Below are 14,150 nucleotides of genomic sequence, written 5' to 3' on the forward strand. Positions count from 1 at the left end.
AAGAATAACCCGTTACAGGTTTAAAGAAAAACTTTCAAAAGAATAGCCTAAACCCAAATTCTCCTCCTGTATAAATTATTCAGAGCCGCTCCCGACTTTCAGACCGCAAGTTATCCCGAGCATATTATATACCCCAAAGATCAAAGAGATTTACCGATATAGGTTTATAAAAATATATAAAGTTTTTTATTTATAACATTTTCCGCAATCGGTGTATTTCAAGGAACTAAATCCTGAATCGGTATGAGATAATGACGTATTGCCCGATGGATAAGATCGAATGGAAAGTGACGCACGAGACCTTATAATACACCATGTCACGTGACAATCGCCTGTTTACAAAAGGAGTGTAGGATGAGAGTGACATGCTGAATCAGGTTGTCATTAAATCAACTCACAGATACCACCAACATGGCTGAAAAATCGTCGTCTGCTATAGGTTCTACAGAAAAGGGAAGGCATTATGCGAATAGACTGAAAGTGCGAGGCATCGATGTAATGAGGGATCCACATCTGAATAAGGTAAAGAATATTATTTACTATTTTATATTTATTAGATCTAGGAGTAGGAATCTAGGAAATAAATTTCGTCCGAATCAGGAAATCATTTTATTGATGGCTATGGAAAACTAAAGTGATAAATCACTTCCAACACAAATTAGGCCTACTTTGTTTAAAAACGTAATTTTGTTGATATTTTCATTTAATTCTGCATAATGTTTATATTAATTTTTAAAAACAGCTATTTTGCTGACTAGTCAACAGCCTGCTTACCGGCTTTCATTTAGTGTACTGAAGTAGTATTTGGTTTACTATCAAAGCTTTCAATAAAATGCTGTGTCATATTGCTTTACTATCACATCATGAATACGGTACAAACAGCTGATTGTGAAAACTTAAAAATGTCATTTATTTATGGTTGTATGCAGAAAAAAATTTTGCCAGGACAGTGACATAAATCACAGTGACGGATCTACACCGTTAGTGTGATTTAATTTTTTTCAATGAAATGGGATTTAACATCCTACTGTTCTGTGTCGACTGTGTCAAAGAAGATGAGTTACATACGCATACAGTGCTATGAGGAAAATTTTGCCCAGACAGTGGTGCTGCTACGGCCTACTGTTATATATCGAATTCCAAATGTCAAGGGATCTTTTACTTGTACACCAATGTGTCCACAACAGAACCTTAGTTTTTGTCCCATCCAAATGACTATTAACATTGTCCCTTGCCAGGCCTTCTGTCCTGCACTACTGACAAGGGAGAACCATTCTGGGAAATTCCCTTGTCAGTGATGCAGGACGGAGGGCCTGACAAGGACAGCTGTCTAGTCGTTCGGATGGGAAGAAAAACCGAGGTCCCATTGGCGTGCACATAAAAGATCCCTTGGCAATTAGAATTCGATATAAGAGTAGGGCGTAGTGCCGCTCCCTGGGCAAAATTTCCCTCATAGCACACTGTATGGTGTATGCCCGTCTTCATTAGCCCAGTTTAGGAGCAGAACAGTAGGACGTTAAACTCCATTTCATTTCATTTTCTTTCTCGGCCAATACCGGGATCGAACATGGGACCTCTCCAGGTTAGTGAGTCAACGTGTTACACACTGAGCCACCCAGGCTCCATGTATCCTACTAATCTTACTGGATTAAAATCATCCTCTGCTGATTATTTTTATCATTATTAAAGATAAATTATTATTTATTTATCACAGTATTACAGGTCCAACAGATAGTAATAAACAAACCTCCATAGATAAAGATGACCAAAATTGAAGACTGTTTTGAATGAAAGTTAATGTTTTTTCAATTGAAATTATTTCAAAGATGGTTTGATTTTGTGAAATATTGATCTACGGTAGCTTTACCCATGTCTTGACATTTCAGGGTATGGGTTTTACCCTCAAGGAGAGACAGTTGATGGGCATACATGGTCTACTACCACCAGCATTACTAGATCAAGATGGCCAGGTCTATCAAGTCATGCAAAATTTCCATCGTTGGGAGAATAATCTTGATCGTTATATTTACCTCATGTCTTTACAAGATAGAAATGAGAAACTATTTTATCGAGTTATTACAGAACATGTTGAACTTATGATGCCAATTATCTATACACCAACTGTAGGCTTGGCTTGTCAAAAATATGGAATGATTTTCCGTAAACCAAGGTAGGTTATATAGATCTTTCTGTCTGGAAGTCAATGTTTGCTCTGTTAAACAAATTTATTGTAAGAGAAAAAAAATTGGGCCAATTAGGAGTGGAATAAATTATTTTTGGAAACATTGACCTCAAGTCCCTAGAGAAACTATCTGGTGACTTCCTTAATAATTTATCTTAAATGTCAACTGTTTTAAAAAACAATGGAAGAAAATAACATTATCAGTGCTTGCTTTAATGAATTAATTTCTGATTTAGAATCGTCAAAGTGGCTGAAAGTTTTTTAATGCAAATTTAAATCAAGTATGGAGGTGATCAGTTTGATTTTCTTCTTGAGATCAATAAAAGAAGTTGTTTTCTAAGGTGAACATGACTCTTTTCTGGCGTAATTCATTTACTTTAATACTTGCAATCACATCTTAGAGAGAAAAGCTGTCATTTTCAGTTAGCAAAATGTTAGTGCTTGAATTACTTTCATTGATTACTTTTTACCACTATCATTGTCAGGTTATTTTTGATTCACTTTAATCAATGGAAGCATATGCCTGCCTTTCTTTTGATGCTTTCAAGTAATTAATGTATCCCAATTTTTGAAAGCGTGATGTGGTAATGTTGGATTAATGAATGATAATGATTAAAATTTAAACAGCAATCCTGAGATGTGTTGTATTTATTGGAACAGATAGAAAATGACAATGCTCTACCTATGGGACCATTAAAGTAACAGTAGTATAAAATGCTAAATAACTAAAGCTTACAGAATTTAGGGGGTCACAGTGGCTTAGTGGGTAAGGTGCTGGCTCGCTAGCTTGGAGATTGGGTGTTAGATCCCAGCATTGGTCAAGAAAGTTCATGCAATTTTTCCGGCGTGGTTCCCCCTTGGCAGTGATGCAGGACGGAGGGACTGACAAGGACAGCTGTCTAGTCATTTGGATGGGACAAAACCGAAATCCCATGTACACATTAGCTTGCACGTAAAAGATCCCTTGAAATTTGGAATTCGATATAAGAGTAGGCAGTAGTGCCGCTGTCTGGGCAAAATTTTCCTCATAGCACACTGTATGGCTTATGCCGTCTTCATTAGCCCAGTTCGGAACAAAACAGTAGGACGTTAAACCACATTTCATTTCATTTACAGAATTTAAAGCTATAAACATTAATTTGAGTCAAATTGTCTTAAAGTTGACTGGATGATCGTAGTTATATATTGAGAACAGATCACAAGCTGTAAAAGAGATAAAGAAATAATATTAAATTTGAAGTATTTGTATGCAAAATTAGCTACAAATCTACAAAGTCTTCACATTGAGATGTAGTCTTTTTAACCGAAAATTTATGTGCTTCACTCTGTTGGATTTTCATTAATAACTTGAGTCTAAAGTTATTTTGAATATGATTGATATTATTTAGAATGAATTAAATTTAATTACCCTGTGGTAAGCACAATGTCTCTTTAACAATTTTATTATGACATGTAGCCATCAACAATTATAATACATCCTGAATATTTATTATCACTTAGCTATCATGCTATCAGGTCTTCCTTCCTGAAACTGATATACAGCTCATCATACAAATTACATTTATGAACTACATTAAGAATACGCAAATAAATGTTCTTATTATTTATTACCCTCAATTGTATAATGTATAAGCTTTAAAAGTCATTGAAACATGTAATACCTGCTTCTGATAATTATTTAAAAATACATCAGTATCAATATCTCCAGCTACTTGTTTTTGAATTCCCAAATAGACTAATGTTCCTACTCACTTTTTTGAAGAAATTTAGGTACTCTGTATTTCAATATGAATTTCAAACATTTCTTAACAGTGATTAAAGAATGAATACTGATTTATGGAAGGTTGATGTCACAGTTAGTAACATTATATGAAACACTTTTTATTCTCTAAGGGGTGTTAAATTCTGGGAGTCTTTTATCTTAAGACTTCACTAAGTTTATTATGATCCAGGAATGTCTTTTGATCAAGTTAGTGGACAGTTGTAATCATTTTTATGGTAATTTCTCAGTTCCAATCAATGGTTTTAATGAAAGCTGTACTAGTTGATATTCATGTGAAGTAACTATCATAATAAGCTATACAGTGGATATGAAGAGAATAAAATGAATATTAATTGAATTTACATGCAGAAACCTATGATTTTATTTAATTTAATCAACTATTATTAATATATATTCACAACACTTTAGCAGTAATCTTCTTAGATCTTGTCAACCATGTGAATGTTATGGTAATTAATTTATATTGTCCAAAGAAGCGTAAAGTAGGGTTTAAATGGCTGTAACCTTTTACTGACTTGATTGCCACCATAATTTTTTCTTGTCATTATTCATCAAGCGAAACTGTTTGAAATTTTCTGTCACTTCTAATTAATGTACCACAATTATTAATTAAATAAAATGAAACTGTACGAATGTGTCCATTGATTATCCTTCATCATTCTTCATACATTGTACAGGTAATTTCATTTTCTTTAATTAACCTTCAATGCAAATTTGTTAGTTCTTTCAAAGCAAATAGCAATACATACATGTATTGATCCCTCATAAAAGCTTACAGGTCTGTCTGTTTTTTATTTTTTATATTCTGAAATTTAAAGTGAGAGAATTTTCTCATTAAATTTGCTCAAAACAGGTGATTTTGAATAATTGTACATTAGTAAATTTTGCAAATTATGGCACTGTGTAAAACATACACATTTATGGAATCTGTTAAATATTTCGGGGGTCTATATATTATAGTTTATATATTTCAGGGGTCTTGATATTACTTGATATTTGAAATGCAATCTGATTAAAGTACAGATCTATATTTCGTTTCGTTTTTTTATACTTTCGATGGCCTACACTACATGAAGATCTGACAAGTTATAGTGATAGGTCACGTCAGAGGTCATATGAGCGGCTTTTGACCCAATAACGTCAGGCATTTGATTAACCAATCAGCGTTGATGTTTCTAATGGATTACCCACAGTACCATGCAAAACACACCTAAAGCTCGCTGTAACAGATCATTTCATTAGCTAATCGCTAACACCATCCAGAACACATCAATGATAACAACTCTTCCAGATCCTAGTATAGTAAAGACAAGAAAATGAAATTTTGAACAATAAAAAAACGAAACGAAATAGTATCTGTTGGAAATGTTTATATAGTTTAGAGGTCTTTATATTACTATATATGATATTGGCCATGTTTATATATTTCAGGGGTCTTTATATTACTATACATGATATTGGCCATGTTTATGAGATATTGTGTAATTGGCCTGTTGATGAAGTTAAAGTAAGTAAATGTTTTAGTAAAAACTGTTGTGTCATAATAATCAATAATCCTTTTAGTGTTTGATGAAGAGACTTTGGAATTTTGAGAATTCAGTTATCTTGTCTTGTCCCAACCTGGTAAAATAGCTTAGTCACTTAAGCTTACTACCACACAATTTTAAAGGAAATTATATTTATTAGATAAAAAAATACAGGTATCTAAAAATAAATAAGATCTGTACATTTACTTTTAATTTTTTTTTAGGGTTAATATATGAAATTAATATGACTAAGCATCTTTGATGTGGGTCAAAAAATAAAATTGGATTTTATGTGTTGATCTGTTTTGTGGGATGAACATATGTCTTCGTTGAAAATTTGCATCTGCTAAAAGGCTAAAAATTAACCTAGAACTAGTAAACAAATCGACAATAAATTAATTGTACAGAAATTTGAAATAATGTTGGCCAAATTGACCTAAATCATAGAGTTTACATGATAAATCACAATAAATATTAGAAGAAATAAACTGATTTTATGTGTTTATTATTATTTTTTAGGCTATAGTTGTTACTGATGGTGAGAGGATATTAGGGTTAGGTGATTTAGGAGCCTATGGTATGGGTATACCAGTTGGTAAATTATCATTATATACAGCACTAGCAGGAGTACTACCTCAAACATGTTTACCTATAACTATTGATGTCGGAACTAATAACGAGGTAATAATATCTTTGTGTAATCATGGACCTTATAATATAAGGTCCATGGTGTAATATATCTGTCCGCTCACCTAATGTGGATTAGTTTGTTGACCTACACTCACTGTGTAAATACAGTGTACCATGGGTTATATAGGTATTGATTATCTCAAATTGCATTACCCCATAATCGAGCATTTATAGCACTGTAGTAGACAGTAGCAGGGGTTAGGGCAATCACCACCTAAATGTGTTTTAACTTTCATTTCCTGATAATGAATATACCAGGGCTTCCACTTCAAAATTTTCCCAGCCGGTCATTTTTTACGTCGAGAAAGTGGTGCTATTTTTAGCACATAAGAAGCCACAAAATAACATGATATTGAAATGCTGATGGGGTTTAATTAGGTCAAGGACAGTTTTTTCAATATACTATTGCAGTCTTGGCTAAACACTGTTACAAAATTGAATGGCTAATAAAAAAAATTGAGCTAAGAATTAACTATTAGGTTTAATTGACATTTAATAAAGAATTCTAAAAAAAAAGTTGGTATAAATAGTTTTGAATATCCGTGTGAGAACTTTCAAATTCAATAATGTCTTACATAAAATTGATATTTTACAGACTTTATTAAATGATCCACTTTATATTGGATTGAAACAGAAAAGAGAGAGAGGTCCAGCTTATGATCAATTAATAGAAGAATTTATGAAGGCTGTTGTCAAAAGGTACCCAGTTTGTCCAAGTATAAAGATAATGTTTGACTCTATTGATTTACAGGGACATTATAACCTCCAACAAGAAAATAAATGCAATAAATTTTATATAGTATGCATATTATATTCAAAATGTGATATCGGGTATTTATCGGGTGGTTATTTCCAATAAAAGTATGGCAATTTTGGTATATATGGAAAGTAGAAATATCCAATCTTACTAGAAAAATACTAGATTCCCTGAAAAACACTCATGGAGCAAATACAGGACAAAAATGTAAGGTTTTTCCTAATTGACAGCCTGACGATAAGGAATGTCTGCTCGCGTGACGTCAAAGGTTGCTTGATGTACATGTTGATCAAATTTATAAAGAGTTAGACGTACAACACTTTCTGAAATAAAAATCACGGAAAAAGACATGGGCAGTGGATAATCCGGGAATTTAATTAGGCTTCGATATTTATGCGTATGCAATGAATTCTCCTCCAACTTCGCACACGTTGCTAGGTAGTTCGTCAGCGAAGTCTAGTGACTCAAACATGGCCTCTTTTAATAGATTTTTTATAGCGGAGGTATTCCCTCGCGTAAACATTGTTTTGAGAAGGATTTCAAGCAAAATTTTGATAGAATAATTAGTTTGAATATGTTTTTAGTCCAAATACATCATCAAATCACCCAGTTTGTATGCGGGAACGTATCTTTAAAGTCCAAGCAGCAGCCTACTTAGGTTGGTTCTCAAATAGATTGATTTTTCTGTCTCAAATTTTGTACACAAACTAATTTGAACATGTCTGATTGAACTGATCAGTGAGAGAGTTGCTCCTTAATTTGAATTCATCATCAAACTTCAAGGGTTTAAACCAATCGAGATGGACCGATTTCTCTTTCATCTAATAATTAACTGATATTATCTCGGGTCATGTTTTTGGTCAATTCCCACAGATATTTGTGACCTTTAGATTTGCTATTGATTTCAGGCTCAACAGCACAATAAAAATCAATTAGTGTATTACTCTTAAAACAAATTGTTCCAGTCATGTTTGAAAAACAATAATATCTGGATAATTAGTAGGGCTATATTTATGAGCATCATAGAGTTGTAAGTTGCTTTGATTAACCAGACACAGGATCTGTTGCACATTGACAAATCACCCTAATGTACAAATACCAGGGTATCACGTGGCTAAGTGGGTAAGACGCTGGCTCGCTACCCTGGAGGTCGGGTGTTCGATCCCTGCATTGGCTGAGAAAGTTTATCCAGATTTTCCGGCGTGGTTCCCCCTTGTCAGTGATGCAGGACTGAGGGCCTGACAAGGACAGCTGTCTAGTCCTTCGGATGAGACGAAAAACCGAGGTCCCGTGTATACATTGGAATGCATGTAAAAGATCCCTTGGCAGTTGGAATTCGATATAAGAGTAGGCGATAGTGCTGCTGCCCAGGCAAAATTTCCCTCATAGCACACTGTATGGCGTATGCCCATCTTCATTAGCCCAACATAGGAGCAGAACAGTAGGACGTTAAACCCCATTTCATTTCATTTCATTTCATACAAATACCATGTTTCGTTGTGCTATATTTGGTAGGGCACAGAAAAACAAGACCAGCTTCAGTTGCCATGGTGAATTGTATGGTTAAATACAACTTTCATACGAGGCAATATCCATTTAAAATAAATTCTCTATTAAAGGTATGGAGAAAATGTTTTGATTCAGTTTGAAGATTTTGGTAACAATAATGCATTCCGACTTCTAGAAAAGTACAGAAATAAATATTGTACATTTAATGATGATATACAGGGTAGGTAGCAATATCTGATTTATTTTTTCTGTTACATGATCACCCTAGAGAATATAAAACAAAATGTATAAAAATATTACTTTATAAAAATGTGACTGAGTTCTTAATATAAGGGAAAATGTCCAGAATTATGCTTTAGAACCATCCCTAGTCTTTTACATTTTTAGTTTACAGGCAATTAGTGATTATGATAAAACAAAAATTCAATTTATCTTAAGATTTTAATGTTTTACTTTTGTTCATCAAGGTACTGCTGCAGTAGCAGTTGCAGGAATATTAGCCAGTCTCAACATAACCAAAAAGAAGTTGTCTGAAAATAAATTTGTGTTCCAGGGAGCTGGAGAGGTATGAGTGACACAGAGTTAAATTAATTTAGAATTGTAGAAAAGGAAATTCTTCACAGATATTCAGGGATAAAACAATTTACTATAAACATATTTCCCTACACAGATGCTTTCATTAAGATATTTTTCCATTTTATTCCCTGTATAATTTTTATATTTTCTATGGGAATATGTATTTAATTGCACTTGAATATTGCATCTGTGTTCAGTGGGTTGGGTGGTCAAATAGTCTAACACTTGTAATATAGATACAAGGTCCATCATTGAGTCAAGTGAGTAGGGTCCACTGTCTAACCACGTGGTTTATCTCGTGTTCACTGCCTAACCCCTTGGCTTATCTCTGGGTCCACTGGTTTTCTCTCTCGAGTATCAGTCTTGAGTAGGATGTTAAACCCTGTTTCATATAATCTCGCTCTGTGAATCATTGAAACAAAATGGTAGTTCCAAATGACCTAGCTTGTGTTAAACCCCATCTCTCTCTCTCTCTCTCTCTCTCTCTCTCTATCTCTTGCTCCCCCTACATGTATCTGTGCTTTGTTTCTCAGTTATTTTAGATTATGTTGATCATGACATAACAGGTACCTTAAAAGTATTAATGATATGGTCAGTTATAGAAATCATATGTAAAATATCTTGGTCTTTTCAGGCATCAATAGGTATAGCTAAACTATTAGTAATGGCATTAATGAAATCTGGTTTATCAAAAGAAGAGGCTGTAAAAAGGATATGGATGGTAGATTCCAAAGGTTTGATTGTTAAGGTATGATTGACTGAAAATGTAATAATGTTACCAAATAATAAATGAATATCTGTAATGTATAATTCATCCATTAAGTCAATATATGGATTATTGGAGGAATATGTTCATATTATATTCATATGTAACAGCTTATACCACATATATATGTTAATAAATTAAAAAATATGAAACTCATAGGTTAAAAATAATTGATTGAACAACTTTTAAACATTTTTCAAAGTTGATAACAATTTCATTTTTTTCTGCAGTCATAATTCAATCAGAAAACTGAACTGACTCTGGCTATTATCAACAAAGTATGTTATAAAATAACAAAATTTATTATATTATGACATGTTCTGCTTATTAATGACAGAATTATCACTTTATTCTCATGTACTGTTACATGGTTAATATTTAAAAAAAGAGAGTAATGAATAAGTATGAGCATGTTCTGCTGTTTTATTATGTTTCTAGTCAAGTTTAATACTTTATTTATTAGAAGATTTATTTATGTGTTTCAGAATCGACCAGCAGGGGGTTTAACTCATCACAAAGAAGAATTTGCACAAACTCATGCACCAATAGATAAATTAGAAGATGTAGTATCAACAGTAAAACCAACAGCTATAATAGGTATAAATATAACATACTTATAGAAATATTTCTCTTATACTTATTACAAGCCAGTGGGAATTAGATTAACTCCATGGATGAAATAAACAGATTTATTGTTTTAAACGTTTCGGACAAGTGGTGTCTTTCTTCACTTGTGCGAAACGTTTAAACCAATAAATCTGTTTAGTTCAACCATGGAGTTGTTCTAATCTACACTGGTTACAGAGTTTGCATCTGGCTATATATCGTCGTCTTCCTGAACCCCTTATGAATTGCTGAGATCCCAGTTCAGATGTTCCCCGACTTTACGAGAGTTGTCGTTGTTTTTCATTGTCATTTTCACTTATTACAAGCGTGGAATAATATGAATATTTAGAAACTGGGTGTAACTAATTAGAGTTCTTACTTAAGAAGATGTTATCAAATTCACCTAGATAATAAAATGTAATTAATATTGATCGATATCCTATTTAAAGAAGTATTAGGACTTAGGAAAATATTGCCAGTTGGTTAAAAAAAAAATTGATATGAATTGACTATAATTATAAGGTCATCTCGGATTTTCATATGTTTTAACTCTCAATTGACAAAGGTTTTTTTAGTTGTTTTATAACCAATGGTTGTGAATAATACCTCACTCCAAATACCTCCGTGCTTCGAATTTCAGTCATTAGGTGGGCCTAGATAATTTATTGCATTCACAAGGAACCAAGCCGAACTGAGTATTGAATCAATCTGAAATAATACAGCGAAGATCTCTAAATTTTTAATGCCTTTTTAGGAGGTTTGCTTACCAGACACGTTTATATGTGTTGCAATTGTGACGTTCAAATCTGAAAACCTACTTTGGAAAGAGAGGAATTCTATTATTGTGTCGAAATATTAACCAGACCCAAGGGAAGATAAATACAATTAATCAGAAACACTACCTTACATGGTGTATGGGTAATATGTTGATAATACTTGTGTATCATGTGACATACCAGATTCTAGTCAATGTGATTTGGTTAAATTGATAATTTATCATATACTGATTTCTATATAAAATGAACCCTGTGGATTATAGAAATATTTTTATTATAGGAGCTGCAGCTCAACCTCAGGCTTTTAATGAGAAGATATTAACAGATATGGCCAAGTTTAATGAAAGACCTATTATATTTGCTTTAAGTAATCCAACTAGTAAAGCTGAATGTACTGCGGAACAAGCTTATACTATTACCAAGGTAAAATATATATTAAACTTCATATTTCACCTCATTTTACATGTACATGCTTTAATTAGTTCGGTATTTGGTTGAGAAAATGATTGTAACATTTGAAAGCATTCTGCATTTGTGCTTAAATAACATGGTTGGATTTTGTGTAAAGTTTAAGTAAATGCAAACTCTTTTAAAACTCGGGCACGCAACTGTTTGTTAGAAAAACTATACAATGCTGTGGCTTTGTATTGGTATTAATATTTACATATCTATAAAAGGGGAAAATCGTATCATAATTAATGTTCTGTGCTGCTGCCATTTTTGATTCTCCTTCAATGTTTTTAGAACACAAATGTTACATTCATGTCAACATTACAATTGGTGAATGTACTGTTCAACATGTATCAATTTATCTCAATATATTTCAATGTCATTTGTTTCAAAATGACCCATGCAAATTCTCTATTTTAACATTATCTTCTGTCTTGTAGGGTAAAGCAGTATTTGCTAGTGGTAGTCCATTTCAAGCAGTGACTGTAGGAGGTAAAACATTTCATCCTGGTCAGGGAAACAATGCCTATATATTTCCTGGTGTAGGACTAACTGCTATTGTATGTGATGTTAGAACTATTTCGGAAGAAATCTTCTTAGAATCAGCAGAAGTAAGTTTGTTTTTTTATTAACTTTGAATTAATGTCCACATCATTTCAGGACAAACCCACAAGGTTAGACAGACAACACTACTCCTTGCTGTGTAAAACCGTGGACTTAATCTACAAGGTCTAAATAGCAGATGTTTGACCACATGCCCTCATTGATGAAAAAAGGTTAAATAAAAACTGTATAATTGTTTGTTTTTTAAAATTTATTTCAGGTTTTGAGTAAATTAGTAGAAAAATCGGATTTAGAAGAAGGAAGAGTTTATCCACCATTATCTAAAATACTCGAAGTTTCAACAACTATAGCTGTTAAAGTAGCGGAATATGCCTATAAACATAACTTAGCTTATCGTTATCCTAAACCTGACAATCTTGATACATTTATTCGATCACATCAATATAGTGTTGATTATCAGACATTTGAACCAGAGTTATATGAATGGCCTGGTCACAAATTATAAAAATCCCCTTTATTATAGCCAGACAAAATATTCTATAGTTTAAAACAAATATATTCACTAACGATAGTCAACAGTATCAGTGTTCATTATCATTTCCCTGATTGAATATTGGGCCAATTCAGATGTTCAAAACCATAACTTTTTTTGATATATTTCCAAAGATAGATAATTTCTACTTACAATTAAAATCCATTTTATATTCTAAAGGCTAGAATGTAGAAATGAAGTATGTAGAAATTTTTCAGAATTACAATTAAAATCCATTTTATATTCTAAAGGCTAGAATGTAGAAATGAAGTATGTAGAAATTTTTCAGAATAATAAGATCTGAGCTGAGATATGCAGTAGGGTAAAAGTAGATATAAGATAGTTCAGTTAATTTATTTATTCATTCACCTAGTTTATTATTTTGAAATAAATTTTCTGTAACTAAATTCCACTAGGATTTCTATTAATATTCTGCATATTTTTTTTAAAAAAAAATTATGTTACAGGAGCCATACTATATAGATACATTTTACTCAATGAAACTGGATACTTTAGTGCAAGAATTGTATAAACATTATGCTTGTCAAGTGCAACTATCTGAATCTCTGTTTTCTCGGTAATTTGAGCTGAAGTTTTCAAACAAGGTAATTTCTTTACATTTTGGCGTTTGATTTGCATACTCATCCGATTTCTAAAATCAGATATCCTGTGAACTCTAAGACTGCTACTTTAGGTATTTTAACATTCCTTGACTTATGTTTTGTTATTATATTTATGTATTGTTGAAATCTGTATTATGTATTCTATTTATAAATATAGTTAATTTGTTTTCCTTTATTGCAAGACAACTTGTTATTCTGAAATCAACCCTTTGAACTATTAGACAGTGTATTATAATGCCTGTTATGAATAGAACAGTTGTGTAACTAACAATAGGGTGGGGGGTGCAAGGCGATGCACATTTACTGACTTTATTACTGGTGTTTGAACCCTTGATTTCCTATTACTACGCAATGCACATTTAATTAAATTGTTTTTGTTATATTGATGTAGGTATTTGAATACCAAGTTACAGTATTAAATAAACTGATTTATTTATGTCTGTATGTATGAGATTACCCATATTTTAACATCGGTGTAAATCCCACTGTATACAAGTAGATCTATATATGTCACTCACTTTATGGTAAAATATATTTTTTATTTTAAACGTCTTTTGTTTTTCCTTTAATGGCCCAACATTCCAGCTATAGGCAAATATAGCCTTTCAGACCATGCACAATAAAAGTTAACAAAAAGCACATATTTGCCATTATGTTATTAAAATGAAATATAGAGTCTAAAATTCTATCTCGGCTTAAATCCTGTTTAATCCAAAATACTTTTACATCCCATGAATTGTCAAATCAATTTGAGAGAACAAAAAGAAAGAGATTCTGTTAGAAAGGACCCAGAAAGACTGACAATTGTGT

The 14,150-nt window shown here is 32.4% G+C and overlaps 1 protein-coding gene across 1 annotated transcript; it reads left to right on the plus strand.

The window, feature by feature from the left end:
• The first annotated feature begins 320 nt into the window (after positions 1–320).
• On the plus strand, positions 321–13,888 carry LOC126810836 (NADP-dependent malic enzyme). Its single transcript, XM_050536140.2, has 12 exons — positions 321–522; positions 1,887–2,170; positions 5,397–5,472; positions 6,011–6,172; positions 6,777–6,880; positions 8,558–8,667; positions 8,915–9,012; positions 9,658–9,771; positions 10,275–10,386; positions 11,452–11,594; positions 12,062–12,232; positions 12,445–13,888. The coding sequence occupies exons 1-12, from the start codon at positions 412–414 to the stop codon at positions 12,688–12,690; spliced, it is 1,731 nt and encodes a 576-aa protein (XP_050392097.1). The 5' UTR covers positions 321–411; the 3' UTR covers positions 12,691–13,888.
• The last annotated feature ends 262 nt before the right edge of the window (positions 13,889–14,150 follow it).

This window comes from Patella vulgata, chromosome 2 (assembly GCF_932274485.2).
Source record: "Patella vulgata chromosome 2, xgPatVulg1.2, whole genome shotgun sequence".
Classification (NCBI taxonomy): Eukaryota; Metazoa; Mollusca; class Gastropoda; family Patellidae; genus Patella; species Patella vulgata.

Excerpts from the sequence above, each read along its gene's own strand:
- LOC126810836 (XM_050536140.2), top strand. The coding sequence starts at position 412 with ATGGCTGAAAAATCGTCGTCTGCTATAGGTTCTACAGAAAAGGGAAGG. Across the intron at positions 9,772-10,274 it reads CCAAAGGTTTGATTGTTAAG|AATCGACCAGCAGGGGGTTT; the intron begins GTATGATTGACT and ends TATGTGTTTCAG. Across the intron at positions 12,233-12,444 it reads TCTTCTTAGAATCAGCAGAA|GTTTTGAGTAAATTAGTAGA; the intron begins GTAAGTTTGTTT and ends AATTTATTTCAG.